The sequence below is a fragment of the Abramis brama genome (assembly GCF_963993115.1).
Source record: "Abramis brama genome assembly, chromosome: 3".
NCBI classification, from domain to species: Eukaryota; Metazoa; Chordata; class Actinopteri; order Cypriniformes; family Leuciscidae; genus Abramis; species Abramis brama.
Window position 1 is genome coordinate 17,734,931 of NC_139965.1, and position 21,599 is coordinate 17,756,529.

General features: G+C 36.0%; 1 protein-coding gene across 1 annotated transcript; it reads right to left on the reverse strand.

Moving 5' to 3' along the window:
* Window positions 1–27: 27 nt before the first annotated feature.
* Window positions 28–18,287, reverse strand: sv2ba (synaptic vesicle glycoprotein 2Ba). Its single transcript, XM_084107789.1, has 13 exons — window positions 18,161–18,287; window positions 13,113–13,795; window positions 10,793–10,973; window positions 9,962–10,113; window positions 9,667–9,800; window positions 7,969–8,058; window positions 7,668–7,781; window positions 7,140–7,228; window positions 5,762–5,926; window positions 5,025–5,158; window positions 4,702–4,905; window positions 3,722–3,881; window positions 28–1,224 (listed from the first exon to the last, which is right to left on the reverse strand). Exons 2-13 carry the CDS (start codon window positions 13,573–13,575, stop codon window positions 1,041–1,043), a joined length of 2,070 nt encoding a protein of 689 aa, XP_083963915.1. The 5' UTR covers window positions 13,576–13,795; window positions 18,161–18,287; the 3' UTR covers window positions 28–1,040.
* Between the last annotated feature and the right edge of the window lie 3,312 nt (window positions 18,288–21,599).

The following is a 21,599-nucleotide window of genomic DNA, read 5'->3' on the forward strand; positions in this document are numbered from 1 at the left end:
ATTGCGGTGGGAAAGAACATGAAGCACTGAAGAGCAAAATTATAATGTTTTATTTAAATTTTATTGTTACACCATCACAAACCAGGACAAACAAAACAAAAAGGTAAACTGATCTTTTCTTATTTGAACATGAAATATAAAAAGATTTTCTTTTAGATTTCTCTTGACATAAAGCTGTTAGGAGTTGTTGTAGCATTTAATCAGTGTTTGATGTATGGATGTATAAGAGTATATTTGAATAGCCTTTTCTGTGGTCAAAAGTGAAAAAAGTAGAAAGTATAATTTGTGAGCCATACCTACATATTTAGTATTCACACACTTTTAAAACAGAAACAAATAAAATCAAAATCACATAATCTACATATTTTCTCACAGGAAATGAGCATTATACATACTTCACATATAAGTCCATTTTAAAAATGTTTATTTTCATACAAACAGAGTAATTTTGATGTAGCGTGATCGTCTTCTAATGAAAGGCATGACAAATAATAGTTGAAAAGATGGGAATCCAAGAACGTTAGAATTAAAACACAGTGGAAATGTAATTGTCTAATGTGAAATAAATATATACCACAGTAGTTAACAAATACAACACAACAAAAACTAGCTGATGACCAAAAGTTGGTGAGCGGTTGAAGATGCAAAACTCAATTTTTACATATTAAATAAAAGTAAAATGCAGAGATCTCATTAAAAGATTGAACTTACAGTCAAAGTTATTATTTGTTCCAATATAAAAAAGGGAATTTGATATCACTACTCACTTCTACATCATTTTGTAGCAAAGATATTGCCCCATATTTCCAAATTTTGGATTTCTTACTCAAAATACAGCCACTGTGAACAACATAAACATCTACATCTTTTAAAGTAATACTATGAAAGTACGGTAATACTACAGTACAGTGGTTCTAACATAACACTGTTTCAGCTTCACATGATTCAGCCCTTTTCCTGTCAGTGTTCATCAGTCTAAGCATGCGGTCATCCAGTGTTCAGCTGGACCAAACGCTGAGGCCTTGAGGAGTTTGGCTTTTTCATTGAAGAATGACCTCCCGAGTCTCAGGTAGCTTAAATGCTAGCAGTCCTCCGCACACTAGCGCTGAGAAGGACAGGATGATCGGGATAACCTTGGTGATGCCGATAAACTTGCCAAAGATGAATGTGCTAATGATAGCTGCCAGTTTACATGTGCCATTCAGCACACCAAAAGCTGTGGCTCTGAGGAAACAAGAGATGGATTAATGAGCAAAGTATGGAAGAATAAGTACATACTTTACACTCTTAAAAACAAAGGTTCCAAAAGGGGGTTTTCGCAGTCATGCCATAGAGGAAAAATTGGTGGTTCCCCAAAGAACCTTTCAGGGATTAGTTATTAAAAGAACTATGTTTTTCTTCATTTATTTAATCTTTTCCACGATAAAGAACCTTTTGTGAAATGGAAAAGTTCTAAGGATGTTAAAGCTTCTTTATGGAATTATCTGTGCCAATAAACAACCTTTATTTTTGTAAGAGTGTATGGAATAATTGAGGCTTTGATACATTGAAGTCCAGCCTTTAATATGTTGTTTATGTGTTTAATATGTTAATATGTTTAATGAAAACATTGTAAAAAAACTTAAAGGGTTAGTTCACCCAAAAATTAAAATGATCACATAATTTACTCAACCTCAAGTGTATATGACTTTCCTCTTTCAGCCAAACAATTTGTATTAAACAATTGTATTAAAAAATATCCTGGCTCTTCAAAGCTTTATAATGGGAGTGAATGGTACCTTAGATTTGGAAGCCCAAAAAAGTGCATCCATCCATCATAAAAGTAATCCATACGGCTTACTGGAAGTTAATAAAAGCCTTCTGAAGGCGAAGCGATGCGATTTTGTAAGAAAAATACCCATATTTATAACTTTATAAACTATAATAACTGGCTTCCGGTAACAGCCGTATGCGGGTCTAGTTCCGGTGGAAGAGTGACCTCTGACCCGACACATGATGTATTGACGAATGCAGAAGCGCAGAGGATAGAGCAAAACAAAACAAAACACTGTTCACGAATTAAAAGTCTAAAACGAAATTTTTTAAAGAGAAATGTCAGAAGAGCTTGAGTTTGTTGCCCAAGCCATTTTGAACCGTAAAAGCCATCTACTCTCACCGAAGCCTACGTTACTCCTACATCCTACATCATGCGTCGGGTCAGAGGTCACATTTCCGCTGGAACTAGACTCTCATGAACGCACGGAAGGACCTTACCAGAAGCTAGTGAATACAGTTTTTAAAGTTATAATTATGGATAATTTCCCACAAAAACGCATTGCTTCGCTTCAGAAGTCCTTTTATTAACTTCCAGTAAGCCGTATGGATTACTTTTATGATTGATGGATGCACTTTTTGGAGTTTCAAAAACTCAGGCTTTATTCACTCCCATTGTAAAGCTTGGAAGAGCCAGGATATTGTTTAATATAACTCCGATTGTGTTTGGCTGAAAGAATATAGGCCTACACCTAGGATGGAGTAAATAATGGGATCATTTCATTTTTGGGTGAACTAACCCTTTAAGATAGAATAACATATTGAGCATACTTTTATCTCTTACATTATTTTATATATTTCTCTCAATTTCATTTGTCTCAAATACATATTGCGTCAGCTCAAACAAAGGTCTATTGCTAAAAGTACAAATATGTTGCTTTAAATGTTGACAACAGTAGCAAAAGGATTTAAGTTATCTAAATAAATATAAAAAAAAAAAGATTTACACTACTATTCAATTCTGAAAGAAATTAATACTTTAATTCATTAAGGATGCATTAAATTGATCAAAAGTGACAGTAAAGATATTAATAATGTTACAAAAGATTTCGGTTTTAAAGGGGTGGTATAATGCCCTTTTCACAAGATGTAAAATAAGTCTTTGATGTCCCCAGAGTGTGTATGTGAAGTTTTAGCTCAAAATACCCCACAGATATTTTTATATAGCATGTTAAAGTTGTTCCTTTTTGAGGGTGAGCAAAAACACACCGTTTTTGTGTCTGTCCCTTTAAATGCAAATGAGCTGCTGCTCCCAGCACAGAGGGCGGAGCTTCAAGAGCTCATGTCCTTTTACCTCACACAGACATGCACTGAAAATTTCTAAAACTTTTAGCCTTTTATGTTCAAACTGGAGTTAGACAATGATGGAGAGACTCAAAAAGAAGTGACAACATGTTGAATGCAACAGGACGTTTCTGAATGGTTAGTTGATGAATTTATGTAGCTTATGTGTAGTTATCTTCTAGTCATTGATTAGCATATTCTGTCATGATAATCTATAAATTGCGTTCCCGGGGGCGGGGTTTATGTAAATTTCAGGGTTAGTGATGTCAGTAACCCTGGAGGAATGTTGTGTAGTCCCTTCCAGCCGTTTGTTGTTGTCCTTAAAAAACGATTTCTGTAAAAGGAAATATCTCCCTTTGCTTTAAACTTTGAGCGTTGTAACTTTGCAGATGTTGTTTATGCTCAAACAGCAACATTACACACTAACTAAAATTTAAAAAGTGAAATCATAATCAACCACCCCTTTAAATAAATGCGTTTGACCTTTTTATTCATCAAATAATCCTGAAAAAACATTTCACAGATTCAACGAAAATGTTAAGCAAATGTAAAAAGGTTGAAAAGCATCTGCCTTATATTAATTCTACTTATCAGAGATGTCTTTTGGCGATGGATCTTTTTGTACCTTTTCGAGGCAGGAAAGAGCTCCACAGTGATGACCTCGATGCCATTCCAAGCTGCCGCGCAGGCTGCGAAGTACAGGCACTGGAACAGGACGACAGCCCACTGACTGAAGCACAGCAGCAGGAAGAACGTGCAGACAGCGGAGCCTAACATGGATGCCGCTGCAAACAAGTGATTGATAAAGCCGTAACTGTTACAGTGCTCCTATTATGCTATTTTAAAGGTTCCTAACTTTGTTAAGGAGGTCTCCTACAATAGATTTGCATGCATCCAAAGTCAATATCACTTTAATTTTCTCAGAATATACATTGCACATCCCCTCTATTCTCACAGTGTCTGAAACGGCTCTATAAAAGATTCAGTCTATAAACTCCTCCTTTCTGAGAGCCTACTCTCTGCTCTGATTGGTCAGATGGCCCAGTCTGTTGTGATTGGTCTATCGCTTACAGTGTTTATTGGAAACAAAACGCGCATTACCATATCTGAATTTCATTCAGATCGATACACAGTGATCCGAACAGTAAAGATGGCGTTGGTTTTACTGTATCAATTCTAGTGCGAGTCCTCCTTTTTTTGAAGTGCTTGCAAAGTAAATCCGCAGCACAGAAAACAGAATTTTCTCTGCTTGTCAACAACGCAAACCAAACTCTTCCAGTCTCAGCTATAACTACAATGTTTGAGGGCGGGGCAAAGTCGACATTGTTCACGGGCAGCCAGTGAAGACCATAGGCTGGCATTATGCAAATCTGTTACAAACCTACGTAGATATGTTACGGAAGTGAGACTGGAATTAATGACGACTCATTTCAGGCAGTTCAAAACCGCTTCTTTCATGTAGGAAACAATAACTTTGTGGTGCACTTTGATCTTTAAAACTTTGCAGGCATTTTACATTCACAAACAGCTCTATCATACACTGCATTAAAGGTAAAATTTTAAAAAAAGCATAATAGGGGCAAGCTATTGCATGTAACCACTCACCTATAATTTTAATTCGTCCTATTTTATCCATTAATAGACCTGCTACGATGTTGCCAGGTATCACAGATAAACTGCCCAGGAAGCAGACTAGATAGATCACAATGTCATTTTCCTCTTGGAAATTTAGATGGCAGCCTTTTTTGGGGTGCAAAAATGTGGTATTTTCCAGCTTACAGTTAAAAAACTTGGAATCTTCCCACAGGTCTGTAAGGAACAAGACAAAAATATAGGAAAATTACCATTAATGAAAGGAAAACCCAACTAATCATTCAAAAATCTAATAGGATGAAGGTTAGTATATGAAGTAAATATGAGTTGCATACCAGTATTGTAGAAGACTGTGTTTTTAATGGTGCAGTTCTCAAAGAAGGTCTCTGTTGATCTGATGTCCTCAAAATAACAGTTCTCAAACAGGGATTCCTCAAACTTCACGTTTCTTATTTCTATGTTGATAAAACTGCGTGTAAAGTAAATACAAATGACTGCTCAACCAATACACAACCGTGCAAAAGTTTGGGATCAGTATATATATTTTTTAAATAATGCTTTATTCAGCAAAGGTGCATTAAATTAATCAAAAGTTACAGAAGATATCCATTTTAAATAAATGCTGTTGATTTGAAAATTCTATTCATCAGAGAACCCTTAAACAAATTATCATGGTTTTCAATATTTATAATAATAAAAAATGTTTCTTGAGCAGCAAATCAGAATGATTTCTGAAGGATCATGTGACACTGAAGACCGGAGTAATGATGCTGAAAATTCAGCTTTGCATCACAGGAATAAATTACATTTTAAAAAAATAGAAAACAGTAGAAAACTATTTCACAATATTACTGTTTTTACTGTAATTTTGATCAAATAAATGCAGCCTCGGTGAGCATAAGAATCTTTCACATGATTTCAAAATTAAAAAATCTTAATCTCTGAACAGTATGTACCTGCATTAGTCCTTTATTCTATAAAACATCATACTTTATATACAGAGACAGAGGGACAGTTAAGCTGATAATCTGACATTGTACTATTATGTAAGTGAATAATGAAGTAAATGTACCTGTCATGGATATACTCTCCCTCTTTGTGGACCTGATTTTGCAGAGTGAAGTTAAAATGAAAGCGTTCCACTTTCTCACGATGGAAGGTCTTGACGTTGGTCTCGTACTCCTCAAACTGGAGGTACTTGATCTGGTCAGGAAACCACGCTCCCAGGCCATAATAGCTGTGTGGTGGAAGATTGATTAATACTATTATTTAGTACTGAGTTGAGATCATTATATACATGCTCCAGACATAATGGCGACTTAGTATACTGCCTCCTAAAATTTCCTCATTAGGCAGCATGAAATGTAATTTTCATTTAAAAGTTAATTCCACAGTGCACATGTAGTCAAAAGAAAAAAAGAAATGAAAGTCCATTGTGATGGCTGAAACAAGAACAATCTTGATTGTTGAAACTGTTGAATTTATTTTTAAAATATACTTAAAACTCATTCTACATAGAAAATATCTCTAAATAAATCATTTATTAAATAAGTGAGTGCTATGCAATTAGGCATAAACATATAGGGCACAAATTTTAACACCTGCTCAAAAATTTCTTTTTTTGTGAAAGAATTGATACTTTCATTGAGCGAGGACACATTCAATTTATCAAGCATGACAACACAGACATTCATAATGCTACAAAATATTTCTATTTCAAATAAATGCTGTTCTTTTGAACTTTTAATTCCTCAAAAAATCCTGAAAAAACACTTCCACACTTTTAGTAGCACACCAATTTTCAACTGTTTCTTGAGCAGCAAATCATCATATTAGAATGATTTCTGGAGGATCATGTGACACTGAAGCCTTGAGTAATGATGCTGAAAATTCAGCTTTGCCATTAAATAAATAAATAGATAAAATTTCTAAATAAATAGAAATGTTATACTTTTATTTAAATTTGATTGATCAAATAAATGCAGCCTTGGTGAGCATAAGACGTGTATTAATATAAATTCTTAAATATTGTTTAAAATAAAGAGGTCTAATGCAGATCACTCAGAGTTGCTGCCTATGTACCAGACAGCAACATAGTGTCGGCCCAGATCCGGGCCACATCTGGTACATGTGGATTCAACGCGTACCACATGTGGGACGGATCTGGGCCGATACTATGTTGCTGTCCGGGTAGAGTGTAACCCCACCGGTTTTCAAACCGGCATCACTGGTTCAGTATGGCATCCCACTGTAGACTGTAGCCTCAAGCGCCAATCACTAGTCCACCTCTTGAGGATAGGGGAGTGAGGTTTACCCACACAGCTCTTTACCCGTTACAAGAGTCCATCACTCATGAGATTATATGACCAGGATAGGCAACATAGAGAGTATGCTGTAAGAAGCTCAATAAAGCAGCAAAATTTTAAGCTTTTCTATCAAGAGCTGCTCACCTGAAGGACATCGTAAACCACACAATGGCAATGAACAAACTATGGAGTCTGAGATCAGGTGCAGCCAGTGACATCATGTTCTTCATGACCTTTTGGAGAACAAACGAAACAATCACTTCATTTGTGCTAGCAAAACAAGAATCTTAAGATCCAATCTGCAAATGAAAAATGGCAAAAATGTTATTACAGTAAATTACTATTTTTCTATTTTCTGAACAAAATGTAGGTGGTGCTTGCCATGCAAGGGTGGTTGCCAGGAGTTTTCTATGCAGCTGCAAACGTGTTTTGAGTGTTTTTAATGATTTTTATTGCACGTTTCAATCTTTTTATCATTTGCCAGACAAAAACTGTAATTCCACTCGCTTAGAAAGGTAACCTCACAGCTCTCCTCAACAAGCCTCACATTTAGCTATCATTCAGGTCTGAAGCTCAAATGATGCAGGATGAGAAAGAAGATGGTGGCAGATACTGATTGTACTATAAATTGTAAAAAGGATAAACCTCTGGAGTTGGATTATGTTAGCATACCTGTTTAACCAGGGTCAGGTGTCTGACCATGAATCTCTGAAAGGCTGTTCCAGTTTCACTCTGAATCTCTATGAACTCGTCATCTTGTGTTTCAGGTATTTTAAGCTGCGAAACCTGAAAGATAGGGATATATTTCATAGTTAAGACCATGTAAGATGAGCCATTTATCAAGTGTCGCCAATGCAGTTACTAATAAATTCAAAACTTTACTCAGTAAACTCATCACAGATGCAGATCTAGAGTTAATTCTGCTGCTTTGCTGTTATTTAGTGGTATAGAAGTTTAAAATAAACAGCTTTACTTGAAACACTCTTTCTGGCTCTCCCTTTGCCCTCCAGTTGGTGTCATGGACTTGCCGCAAGACCATCCAGGCCTCATCGTGTCTTGCAGACTGAAATTCACAAAAGAGACAATGTTATTTTAGTTTTTATTAATATTTCAATTTTTTTTAATATTTTTTATCTTCGATGTTAATTTTAGTTTCATTTTCAGTCATTTTGTAATGTGCTTTTATCATTTTATTAGTTTATATTTTTAAATATTGCCATTTAAGTTTAATATATTTTTATATGTGTTTCAGTTTTAGTTAGTTTAATTAATTTTATTGCCAAGGCAACATTTCTAATTTTTTCGACTAATATTTATATTTTATTTTACTTACACTGTATTTCAATTAACAGAAATGCTTTTAATAGTTTTAGTTAATGATAATAACCCAGAAGGGAGATCATTCATTTGGTGTAGCACTGGGTGTCTGCCAACTACATTTTATACAATAAAGAAAAGTAATTTATGACTTAAAGGTGCAGTAAGCAATTTCTGAGAAACGCTGTTGAAAGTGGATCAGACCGAGCAGCACAACACACTTGTAGCCAATCAGCAGTAGGGGGCGTGTCCACTCATGATGGGGGAGGAGAGAGAGTGAGCAAGAGGGAGATTTGAACTGAAGAAAGAGAGGTGGCTGAGAGACATTACAAAAGAGAAAAGGTCAGATGAATATTACTGGAAAAAGAGGGGTTATGATCAGGTAAGAGCTTTAGGACCTTTGTTTATATTAGAAAAGCTTTCCAGCGCTGGAGGGACCGATGCGGTAAGGCCTGAAAACGAATCCTGAGGTTATTGTTGCTTAGCCTGACTACGTCAGACTTCCTACTTCCGCTTAATTTCATTTCGCTTCTGTATTCAGTCTGAGAAAGCGTAATAGCTTTCCAATTTCCTCCGGCCTGAAAACAGCCGGCCAATCAACGAACAGAGGGCGGGCTGAGAGCCGTGACGTAGATGCTGATTGTACCGTGGATGCGTAGATTTACTTCACATAATCTGCAAAAGTCGTTCACAGCCATGTTCACTCCGGTATTTCGCTCAACGGTTTTGTTTTCGCATCATACATGTGTTTACAGTGGAAGTCAGATGCGGCTGAGCATGCGCATAACACACGCCATAACCAAACGTTATGTGATTGGCTTACGGGTAACCAATGATGTTAAACTTCCGACAAGCGTTTGGTATTACCAGGCTAATTGTTGCTCCACACGTGACTAACACTGGTTTTGCTATGTTTCACAGAACCAAGACATGCTGTTCTTGTAATGTTATCTCAAGTAACAGAACAGTTTTAGTGTCTTTGTTTGTCTGGAGCTGGTGTGCTGTTCGTCATCTTCACAAAGATTTATTTTGCTTCACTTCTGCTCAATAAAGAGACTTCCACTCTTGCATTGTGAGTTTGTGCAATTAAGAGGTGGAGCAATGAAGGGCGGAGCGGTGTATGTTTGGGTTGATTTCAAATATCAACAGCATTCAACAATGATTCTCGAAAATAGCTTACTGCACCTTTAAAATGCAATTTTTTCCACAATATGCCTATTTACAGTATAAAAAGAAATATCTATAAAATTCTGAATTTTGAGAAGAGAAAAACGAACTTAATAAATAAATCATGTATTTTAATGTTTTTATTTATAGATAAAGCAACGTGCTCTACTATCATACACTATATTACCTCCAGGAGGAAACGGGGACTTTCTGGCATGAACACAAGCCCAGCGAGAGCAGCCACAGAGGGAAGGAAACAAACCAGCACAAACACCCTCCAGCTGTGGAACTGGAACTCTGTCCCCATACTGAAACCCCAGCCTGCAACAAAAAAACAACCCAAACTCTCAGAAACCTGGATCTTGAAATGTGGTTTTATGTCCAACAACTTCCAGACAACTAATATTGTTTCAGAAAGTCTGCTCTTACACGTGTAGTAATTGCCATTATTAGAAACATTGTAAGGATTTACGATGGATTACCATAATGTGGGATGATACCCCATGCGGTGAAGGAAGCGTACAGTCCTCCGAGCATCCAAAACAAGCACAGCCAGCTGAGATGTTCTCCTCTCTTATCTATCTGCAGGAACTCAGCAAAGTACGTGTACACAACAGGGATTGATCCTCCGATCCTGCAGGAGATCATCAGAAAATGTTTCTTGAGATCATTTATTGGACAGATAAAATACAATTCTACCATAAAGCCAGTAAGTGGTTCCATCAGTTAATTAAGCTGCAATATGTAACCATTAGACTCTGGTAAATGTGTCTATGTAAAAACTGTGAAATATGAAATCATACAAAAACTATATGATACACTACTGTTCAAAAGTTAGGTTAGTTTAATTATTTTTTATAGAAATGAATAATTTTTTTGGCAAGGATGCATTTAATTGATCAAAAGTAAATGGGAGTAAATACATGTATGATGTTACAAAAGATTTATATTTCAAATAAATGCTGTTCTTTTGAACTTTCTATTCATCAAATAATCATGAAAAGATGTATCATGGTTTGCAGCACAACTGTTTTCAATATTGATATTAATAAGAAATGTTTGTGTAGCAAATAAGAATGATTTCAGAAGGATCATGTGAAACTGAAGACTGGAGTGATGATGCTGAAAATTCAGCTTTGCCAGCAATAAATAGCCAGTTTTAATTTGTAATAATATTTTTGATTCATTAAATGCAGTCCTGGTGAACACAAGAGACATCTTTCAGAAACATAAAACAATCTTACTGACCCCAGACTTTTTGAACGATAGTGTAGATGTATAAATAAATTCCTGCTGCTTTCTGTGAGTCTCACCCAATTCCAGAGCAGAGCCTGAAGAAGATAAAGAAGCCGTAGCTCTGAGCGAAACAAGAAAGGAAGGAGAAGATGCAGTTGATGGCCAGTGCGTAGAGTAAACACTGTCGTCTGCCCAGTTTATCAGCCAGACCCCCCCACACGACAGCACCGATCATCATGCCCACGTACACTATTAAACCTGAACACAGAGACAAAACACAGAGCCAGACAGTTAGATGCTGAGGAAGAATAACACAACATATAATAGTAAAACTATCTGCTACTTCTGCAACATTTAAAAAACAAATATTGCAGGAAACAGTTTCCAGCATTTCCAGCAAAAAGGTCATTTACAAACATTATATTGTCAATTCAAATCATTAGCAAGTTCATGCTTTATAAAGACTCAGGCCTCATTCACTTTCATTATACTGAAAAAGTCTCCTTTAAGTCTACAGGATATTCTTCAGTGTGTGTGTGTGTGTGTGTGTGTGTCCCGCAGAATAAAGAAGGTCATATGGGTTTGGAACGATATGAGGATGAATAAATTATTTTAACTCTGACAGAATTTTAATTGTGGGTGAAATATCCTTTTAAAGTCACCTTGAAATCAAAATTGACTATTCTTTTTTTATGGAATGTTGCCGTATTTATTATAAACGATTTAGCTGTGCACATCATTATTTTTTTAATTTATGTGCCCTCGTTATCTTTAATCAAAATAACTTCCCCTCCCTCTTGCAGCGACATCTCTTTTCTTCTCTGATGACGTGTTTACTGGCGTGAGGGCGGGACAACCTGTCACTCACATGAGATCCACCAATAGCAAACCACAACCATCCAATCAAATCCATATGGACAAAGTCATGTCCTGCCCTACATTTTTTCTTGTTCAAGAAGCTGTTTCCCTCGGATATACGTCACAATGGGTTGGGGAACAAAGAAATATCGCAACTTCAGTTTCATTCGACTTTAAGGTACAGTATAGCTATTTATTATTTTGGAGAAATTAATTGTGATCTTTATCACAATCAAGTGGATCATTTTTAACAGAAGCATCAGAATATCAAACAACATCCCATCTATGTCTCTCTCTTGCCTTCATCAATGCTCTGCCACACACACACACACACACACACACACACACACACACACACACACAGCTAATTAGACTGGGATAAGTGATTATCAGGCACGTGGCAGGGATTGTGAACCTCGACGTGGATTACACACCACTCTAGACAGCGGCAACTTTCATCCCTCACTAAAACTTTTCCTGCTTCTCCCTCACTATTGCACGCAATCTAGGAACAGGGCTATTTAAAAATAGCATTAAATCTCTCACGTTCAAGTCTCTTATGCTTTAAGGCTGCATGTATTTAATCAAAAATACAGTAAAAACAGTAATATTTTGAAATAGTATCACAATTTAGAAGAAATGTTTTCTATTTGAATAGATTTTAAAATGTAATTTATTCCTGTGATGCAATGCTGAATTTTCAGCATCATTACTCCAGTCTTCAGAGTCACATGATCCTTCAGAAATCATTCTAATATGCTGATCAAGAAACTATCTTATTATCAGTGTTGAAAACATATGCATTTTAAGGACTATTTGATGAATGGACAATTTAACAAGAACAGCTTTTATTTGAACATGAATGTCTTTACTGTCACTTTTAATTAATTTAATGTATCCTAGCTGAATAAAAGTATTAATATATATATATATATATATATATATATATATATATATATATATATATATATATATATATATATATATATATATATATATATATATATATATCATCTTACTGACCCCAAACTTTTAAATTGGAATAGTAACATGTGTAATAGTAATAATACTCCTTGCAAAACATAATAATAATTATAACAACAATAATGATATATTTCATTAATAAAAAATAACAGGAAAATGAATAATAATAGCTTAATAATAAAAAGATTATTGAAATTGAATAAGAAATTAGATGGGAAAAATAGGATTCCATTTGTGGAATAACATTTTACTTTTTAAATTATGCATGTTTCAAGGTAAAATGGTTTAGATGTTGATTTGACAAATACAACAAATATTGACTACACCACAGTGTAGATCTTTCTTCTTCAAAAGCATGTAAAGATAATTTATTTTTGCTATTATTTCCCAGCCCAAATATAAATACAGCTAACTTCATATTTAGTTTTTAGTTCTGAAAACTTAGTGTTGAACCACATTAAAAATAGTCTAATTCTTTGACAGGGCTTTCTTAATCAAATAGATTTTTGTCTGATCAGAAATGAAGCTGATTCTGAACCCCACTCCTTCACTCACCCAGCATGCCCTTGTCAGCATTCGACAGGCACATGTCCTTCTCAGCACTGGGAAGGGCGAAACTCACAACGAAGCACTCCACGCCATCAGCCATCAGGGCCAGACCCAGCACCGTGAAGAGGGTCCACTGGAAGCGTCCGTGCCCGCAGTCTTCCATGATGCTCTCGTATTGCTCTGGCAACGTTTCCTCTTCGACCTCAGCTGCCATCCTGGCCTTCGCACGGGCCTCCCTCCGTGCGGCTCTCCGTGCCTCCTTGATCTCGTCCGGATGAGGGATGCCTTGGTACTCTCCCTCATACATCTGCTCATCTTCATCATGCCCCTCGGTGGCATCACTAGCAGCATCATCCTCCTCCCGAGGAGGGAAGTCTGTCTGATAAGGGTAAGTGTACTCTCCTCCTTCTCCATATGTGGGATACGTTTCTCCCGGCTGGTTTATGTTGTTTTGGTAAGGGTCATCCATTTTGGCTTGAATTTCTTATATATATATATATATTATTGGAGACAAAAATAGCTAAATTAACATATTCCTCAGAAATCTCTTGGAGTCTCTGGTGACAGTTCCAAATCCAAAAAGGTCTTAATAAAATCAATTGCACCTCAGGTAAGTTAAGGCCTCAATATTTATGATAGCAATGAGTTATTTCCCTTTGATTGGTTCTACACAAGGCCACATGCTGCACCTGAAATAAAAAGAACATTAGTTAGAAAAAGTTATTGTTTTGAATCAACCTTATTCATGGTTTAATTTTACATGAATGAAAACGAGGCTGAGAGGTAAATGCAATTTCATTGCATTGGTTTTTCTTTTTTTAAATCTTATAAAAGGTGTTTACACACACTAATGACTGTACTTTTTTTTGCGTGTGGGTTTGATTTACTAAAAATAAGCGACTCATAGGCTGCATCCGAAATCGCATACTTCCATACAGTATAGTAGGTGAAAAACAGTATGTGACAAAAGAAGTATGTCTGAATTCACAGTACTCATAAAAGTGTAGGCAAAAAGTACCCGGATGACCTACTGCTTCAGGCGAGATTATAAAGTGTGCATACGATGGACACTTTACTATCCAATGAGGTCACGGGAGAGGATGTGTGAATGACAGTGAAGTGACACAACTGACACTGGTAGGTCACATGATAATGACAACATGGCAAATGTAGTACGTCCAAATTGCATTCAGACTACACACTTACTATAGGCTACAGAACATACTTTTTTAGTGGTCGTAAAGTAATTACTTATTCAAAATAAGTACCTTTTTCGGACGCAGCCACAGTCACTCATTTGGGAATTGCACTACACCACTGGTGGCGCTGTATACCGAATGTTTGATTCACTGAAAAGAACCGACTCATTAGTCATTCGACTACGCTTTTCACGCTGTATGATTCACTGAAAAGAATCAGCTCATTTGAGTCATTCATTCTGTAATTGGACTTCACTATTCACATTGTTACTTTCGTGCTGTTGATTCAGAAGTGAAGTATGGGGCCGTTCTAACAGAATGTTTTTTTCCATTACACTGCGCTACTTTTCAATTGTTTTTCAATGTAAACGTGCTAGACGGGCGTCTTTAACCATTGCGCTCGCGTCTTGTGTCTGTTGTAGCGTCTTGCACACAACACGGCATTCTAAAAACGTGTCGCTCGAGTTAAAAGAAATTCTAACTTTAAAAGAAAACGCGTTACTAGACCTTGCTTTTTTACCCCTACGTTTTTCCACAAAAACGCATTCTGTGTGAACCGTCCCTAAAAGTGCATTCCGAATGCAGGTGCGAGAACTTTAAACGGAACAGAGTATTTTTTGCCCAAGGTACTTTAAAAAAGGTGACTGGTTCTAAATAAGTAAGCTATCTATCGGTTCTCAGTTCACAAACCACTGAACAAACTGCACATCGATCCCTTACAGCCTCAAACATAAATATGACGTCTACCCCCGACTAAGCTCAATATACAGTAGTTAGGCTATCGTATTTTCAATGAAGCATTAAAATAAATGCAATATGATCACATAATATAGAGGAGTAAAATAAATGTAATAAACATAAAGAATACGTCATACAAAAATTGTGTTTTATTAAAAGTTTATCAGAAACAGTGAATTGCTTGTTCAAAACGAAAACAAGAAATTGGCCACTCTGTGGTTGTCAAACACTGACTTGAGTGTCCAAATACTTTTTGGTGCCACTTTAGCAAACATATATTGATGTGTATGCACTGTCAATAACTTTTTTTTTGTTAAGAGGAGCTATAAATCAGATGTTTACAAACAACTGTAACTTCCTCTTGTCTCCTGCTGCCATTAGAGTGTGTAATACAAGATGATAATACTGGTCAAGACTAGACCTCATTATAAGCCCCTACTTATCCAGCCCAAGGCATTTGATCTGACCACGCCAGACGCAAGACATCCTGCTCACTGCATGCAAATTGAAGTATTTTATATAGAACAGTAATGTATTTGATATATGTTATATACTGATATTATAATATGAAAATAAGGCAGCTTTAAAGGGATACTTCACCGATTAGCATTAAGCTTTGTATCAGTAGAAACCCGGTAGTATTTTCGAATGGCCGTGCTTCCCTCCCTCATGTCCCCCGGAGACGAGAGATTTCTGTATTGTGTGTCTGGAAAAAACCCTCCAATGATCTAAAAATCGTCATTTTGCATCATCAGAGGCTTTTCTGGCCAGAGGCGAGAGACTACAGCCAGTAGTAGGAGCTCGTTCCGCATGTTTTCAACCCGCCCATAGGGGGATCTCACAATAAAACGGCGTCTTTTCAATTTCGAGTCAACTAGTAGCCTAGTTGTATCATTTCTTCCGATACTGCCCTCTGTAACCGGTAGGCGTGGCTTGGGAGTGGCCTCGTAGGGCAGCGAAGCAAGTGCATTCTGGGAGTTGTTGTCTTTCATCCACATGAGCCAAAAATACATTTTCTGGCTTTTCTCAATCTAGAAGGCACCAACTTCTAAAATAATTTCACATTTCTACTACATAAATGACCCAATTTAAATACAAATTCATCTTTCCAGTGGTGAAATATCCATTTAATGACCATGCACACATGTTCCTGTGTGTGTGTCTGTTTAGCAGTGGACCAAAATGTGACTGTGCAAAATGTGTATATACAATAAAGACAGAATGCTTTTCTTGTGCCCGGACATGTGCCATATTTTCTCCTGCTTTCCAAGTGAGAGCTATGATTTAATCCAGCTTAAAACCAGACGAATTGTATTCATTCCCAGAAGGCCAGATTAAATTTGGAGGGTGATGAACACCCTCTTCTTGATGAAATAATCAAATGCTAGGAGTATAATAAACTAGAGCAATCAATAATAAAGAACAATAACGAGCAAATCAGTTAATTGTACAAAGAAAATGTAAAAACTGTACAAATTAAAATGTTTGAAAAGAAAATAGTATGCTTTTATTAATACAGAGAATACAACCCGTGCATCCCTAAACACTGACAATGGTCCCTTGCGAAAACATTAAAAGCAGTTGAAAAGAGATTACTGAGTGAATCCATTTACATTGACTGAGTATCCTGTCTCGGCCTGGTCATCGTGATCTGACGGTCCCAGATGGGCATTATGTAACTTCAGACATGTACTGTGACCAAATAAGCTAAAACAAATGTTCTAGCAAATGCATTAAGTCTGCAGGGACTGTTATGGGACCAGATCATGATATTCATCCTTTTACATGCATGTTCTATTGTTTTAATGTGCATATAAAACTGGTATGCGCATGCACAGTATATATATATATATATATATATATATATAGGCCTATATATATATATATATACACATGTCCTGGTGAATTATTGAAATGATTATGAATAGATGACATGAGGGTAAGCCGTGACAGTTTCCTACACTCTGACATGCTATTCTTCATCTAAAACTACTACTAATACTACAAAAACTTCACATTTCATTTAAAGTATGAACCAACACTACAGTTGTAGATTATGATCTGACGTCCGAAAGCTAACTGAAAGCAATAATTAGGTGTTTATAGAGAATCTTCACACTTAAATTCATTGGTGACATCCTCTGCTTCAGGCAATATATCTATATATGGCTGAATGTGCACATGGTGTGGGCGGGTCTTTAGTGATGTCACTGGGAGGAGACGCCAGCTAATGGAGGGCAAGTCTGAAGGGCACGCATGTCACCTGTAAAACTACAGAGAAGCCTCTGGACAATGACAATTATGCACCTTTATTTCTGTATCAACATACTTTCTATATAATAATTTGGATATGTTTGGACATTTTAATTATTTGAGGTCATTATTTGCCATTGATGTTTATTAAATATATATATATATATATATATATATATATATATATATATATATATATATATATATATATATATATATATATATATAAAAAAAAAAAACAGGTGAATAATATTTCAACTTGTTTGCTTATTTTTCCTTATTTTCTAGATACATGTATGCTTACTAAAAATCACTCTAAAGCTTTACATTTGGATCATATTTCTTTTTTCTTTTTCTTTTTTAGAAGAAAATTACAAAATGTTATAATATACAATGGTATAGCAGACTTCAGTTTATTTTAAAGCAAAATGTAAGGGAAATATATAAAAAAAAATTCAGTGGTTATTTTCTTTTTAGAGCTGTTGTCATTATATGATTATAACCTCATTGGTGGACACATAGGACCCAAAATGTCAGTGGCTAAAAGTCAATAAACAATCTGTTGTACATAACGAAAGGCGACATGTCATGATGTAGGGTGGAACTTTTTCATCAGCTTTATAGATCTGCAAAATACTAGTACTTTCAAAGTGTAAATCCAATCTCTGTTTACGGTTATCATTTCACAATTGTGATCGAAACGGGCAAAGTCAAATATTGTGATCTGTCATTTTTTTTGTAGGACTACAGACATTTAAAGTTGAATGTAAAGCATTCACTAAATGCAATCCTCTTTCAGGTATAATTTAAAAGCAGTTTTAAAATACCTTAACGTTTAAATGAAATGAAATAAAATTGACTTACCAGAATTATTTTTCCTTGTATGTATTATGGCGTTCGATATAAATTACTAAAAAATCCAAAGGAAAATCCTGGCAGAGTTTCAGAAGGCAAGCCCTACATGTCACCTTAACAGGAGTCTGATGGGCAGACCAGGGGATTATGGGTCGACCTCATGATCAGCGCCTCCGGCTCATCCAGATGGAATCTCCCTACGCTTGATGCTGCCAGACCAAATGGTAGAGTCCACATCCAGTTTAATGAACACATGCTGCAACAATAGACCATATTAATATGAATACTGTTACAATACATAATGATTTTACTTAGACATGCTTATGCCACTGATGCTAAAATAATCACTGAGAAGTTATTATTGAATGGTTTTTACTTAGATAAAGTACAATTTATTGCAATTAAATTGCCAAGTTTTAGCCTTCACGGCCTGAAATGTTTGCTTCCCCCAAAGTGCAATATCTTTCAAAACTCTTTTTGTAAAGTCTGCATTAAACCGAAGTTGCGATAGTCTTTTCTTCCCCATTGTGACGTATATCCGAGTGAAACGCTTTTCAAAAAACAAAAAAAATGTTGGGCGGGACATGATTTTGTCCATCAGGAATTGATTGGATGGTTGTGGTTTGCTATTGGTCGATCTCATGTGAGTGACAGGTTGTTCCGCCCTCGCACCAGTAAATATCATGCTGCAAGTGGGAGGGGGGCGTTATTTTGGTTAAAGATTATGTAGGCACATGAATTTAAAAATAATAATAATGATGTGCACAGATTTATAATAAATACTGCAATATTCCATAAAAAATAAGAATAGTCAATATGTTCTTTCAGGACACACAGAAGGATGCTGACATTTCCTTCTCAAACTGACCTCAACGACACATTACGGCTTAACTAGCTGAAGTAAAATGCTCGTTTCCGGCTACGCACGGAGTTAGTTTGTACGGCTTGCTATGGGACAGTATTATAGTGGGTAGATGTCTTGCACACAGTAAAGCTGCCTAATCCCACAGCCAGTAATTCTGCTGCAAAGAGGATTAGCTCCACCCCAACAGAACCATTGGCTATTTTTAGATCACATATATTCCCTGTGTTTTCTCCACTCGCTCCGCCTCTTTACTTTCCCCTCCCACTAATTCATCTAAACTTCCCTAGTGGGCAAAAACCAGCTTCACCTCCACAAATCCTTGGTTTAACACGACTACCTTTTCAGGTGGCAGACCACTTTAAAACAAAAATTGCAGACCACATTTAATGTCCTGTCTTAACCAATCAATACATATAGTTTTACTAAAATGCTTTGTTTTTATGCCATTGAATATAAGGCTGCCATTTGGGCAAAGAAACTGCATTAGCCAAATGTTCGCTAGCTACATTAGACCAAATACTTATGTAGGCCTATACCGTCGCATAACTTTGTAAATTAACTTATGAATCACAGGTATTTCCTCTAAAAATCCTGATTAAAATCTTGGAAAACAGTATACAATGAATTTAAATAATCTTCTTGGATTGTGTGCCCAAATTTCATAGAAATTTCTCTGTCATTTTGTAATTAACAATAACAATAACAACAACAAAAAAACATATATATATATAGGGGTCAACCGTATCTAAATTATGTCAGGAATTAGGAAACATATCTTCCACTGAATGACAGAGCGACCCTTTGTGTTGGTATCAGATAAACTCAGTCAATCTTGTTCTGTCGATCTTGTTTTCCAAAGGCCAGAAGTCTGCTAGCGTAATCCCACATTAGTAAGGGAATGGAGGTGGGAACTGGGAAGGAAAGACGGTCACGGTGAAGCACACACAACCAAACTGAACTGACCCTCTCAAAACCTTCAAAGCTGATTGGAGCGTGACTGCAGTTCCAGTCACCTGACTGACAGACACGAAAGCCTCTCAATACGTGGGCCTAATAAGTAGCCTACCTGATAAACCCAATTATTCGATTTCTTAAGATAATGCTTGCATAATGATAAACATTCGCAGTTATGATGCATTGAAATGCCACTGATAGGAAAATTCTTAAAGCTTTGTGAAATTGACTTGATCCTCAAATCTACTCTATAGTGAAAGATAAAGTCGCCATCTAGTGTTTATTTGAGGAAGAACAATAACAATTATAAGGAATGGAATATTATCTTTCTATTTATTGAACATTGTGCATTATACAACCTACTATACAGCCTGAAAAAAAAAAAATGCATCACAATTTCCACAAAAATATTAAACTACACATCTCAAAATTTAATATATCGGCTATAATAATAATTTAAAATATACAGTATATATATATATATATATTATATATATTCTTGAGACCCAAATCAGTATATTAGAATGATTTCTAACGGATCATGTGACACTGAAGACTGGAGTAATGATGCTGAAATTTCAGGAACAAAATGCATTTTAAAAGATATTCAAATGGATTTTTAAAAACGTAATAATATTTCACAGTATTACTGTTTTTACTGTAATAAATGCAGCCTTGGTGAGTATAAGAAACTCACAGACCCCAATAAAATAAATAAATATATAAATTAATTTGTAAATGTTCATATGTCAAAGATCAAAGCATAATTTTCAAAAGATATCACAGAATATAGATATTGAGCATAGAGATAAAAAATAGACTCATGCTTTATCTTTACATTGATTGTTTATTTAATACTAAATAGAGTTAAATCTGTCAAATATTAATATAAGTTCAGTATCCTTACAGCATTGTGAATTATATCAGTAATGAGTAAATGGGACATAAATTCTGAAAATGACTTTCGACAATTTACAGTAGATTCAATCGGTTTAGTTGTTTAATTGTATGAAGCCTAGATCTGCCCGGTTTCACAGACCAGGCTTAATTCACGTTTATTAAAGCTAAAAATCCATATAAGGCCTACTCCTCCTGTCTGTGAAACCAGGCCTTTATCTATAACCAAGAATTTATTTTAAAATCTTCAGAAGAGGAAAACACAACCATTTCCTTGACCACCATAAAACTTCCCCAACTAAGCATGAATCAACTTTGACATAGCTGACAGCCCACCCTGTCACCGCAAGCCCTTCAACGTACAAAACAGCTTTTGTGACGGAACAAAACTGGCAATGTACTTCATTGTGTCAAGCTTGTTTCCCATCTCTCTTCATTGGTGTCCAACTGGGAACGACGGATTGCAGACGACATATTGAAATTCACTTCACGTTTTCCCCTACTCTGGCTGCTATCGCGAATGCGTTGAAGTGCAACTCAGCGTGACACAGAGAGAAGAGTCTTTTCTTTCACTATTTCCTTATTTATCTAACAGCAGAACTCTGCTGGGGGGAGAGAATGGCGGCCCGGGGCTTTCTGAATACACTGAGACAGTTCACTGGGGATCATGAAGCTCATTATTCAGAGACCCTTGAACTTCCATTCACAACACACACAAGCAGCGCCTCACAA

Bases quoted from the DNA above. Each gene is read 5' to 3' on its own strand.
- sv2ba (XM_084107789.1), bottom strand. From the start codon at position 13,575: ATGGATGACCCTTACCAAAACAACATAAACCAGCCGGGAGAAACGTAT. The intron at 8,059-9,666 runs GTAATATAGTGT...TGTGAATTTCAG, and splicing joins GTCCCCGTTTCCTCCTGGAG to TCTGCAAGACACGATGAGGC. The intron at 1,225-3,721 runs GTACAAAAAGAT...TTGTTTCCTCAG, and splicing joins CTCTTTCCTGCCTCGAAAAG to AGCCACAGCTTTTGGTGTGC.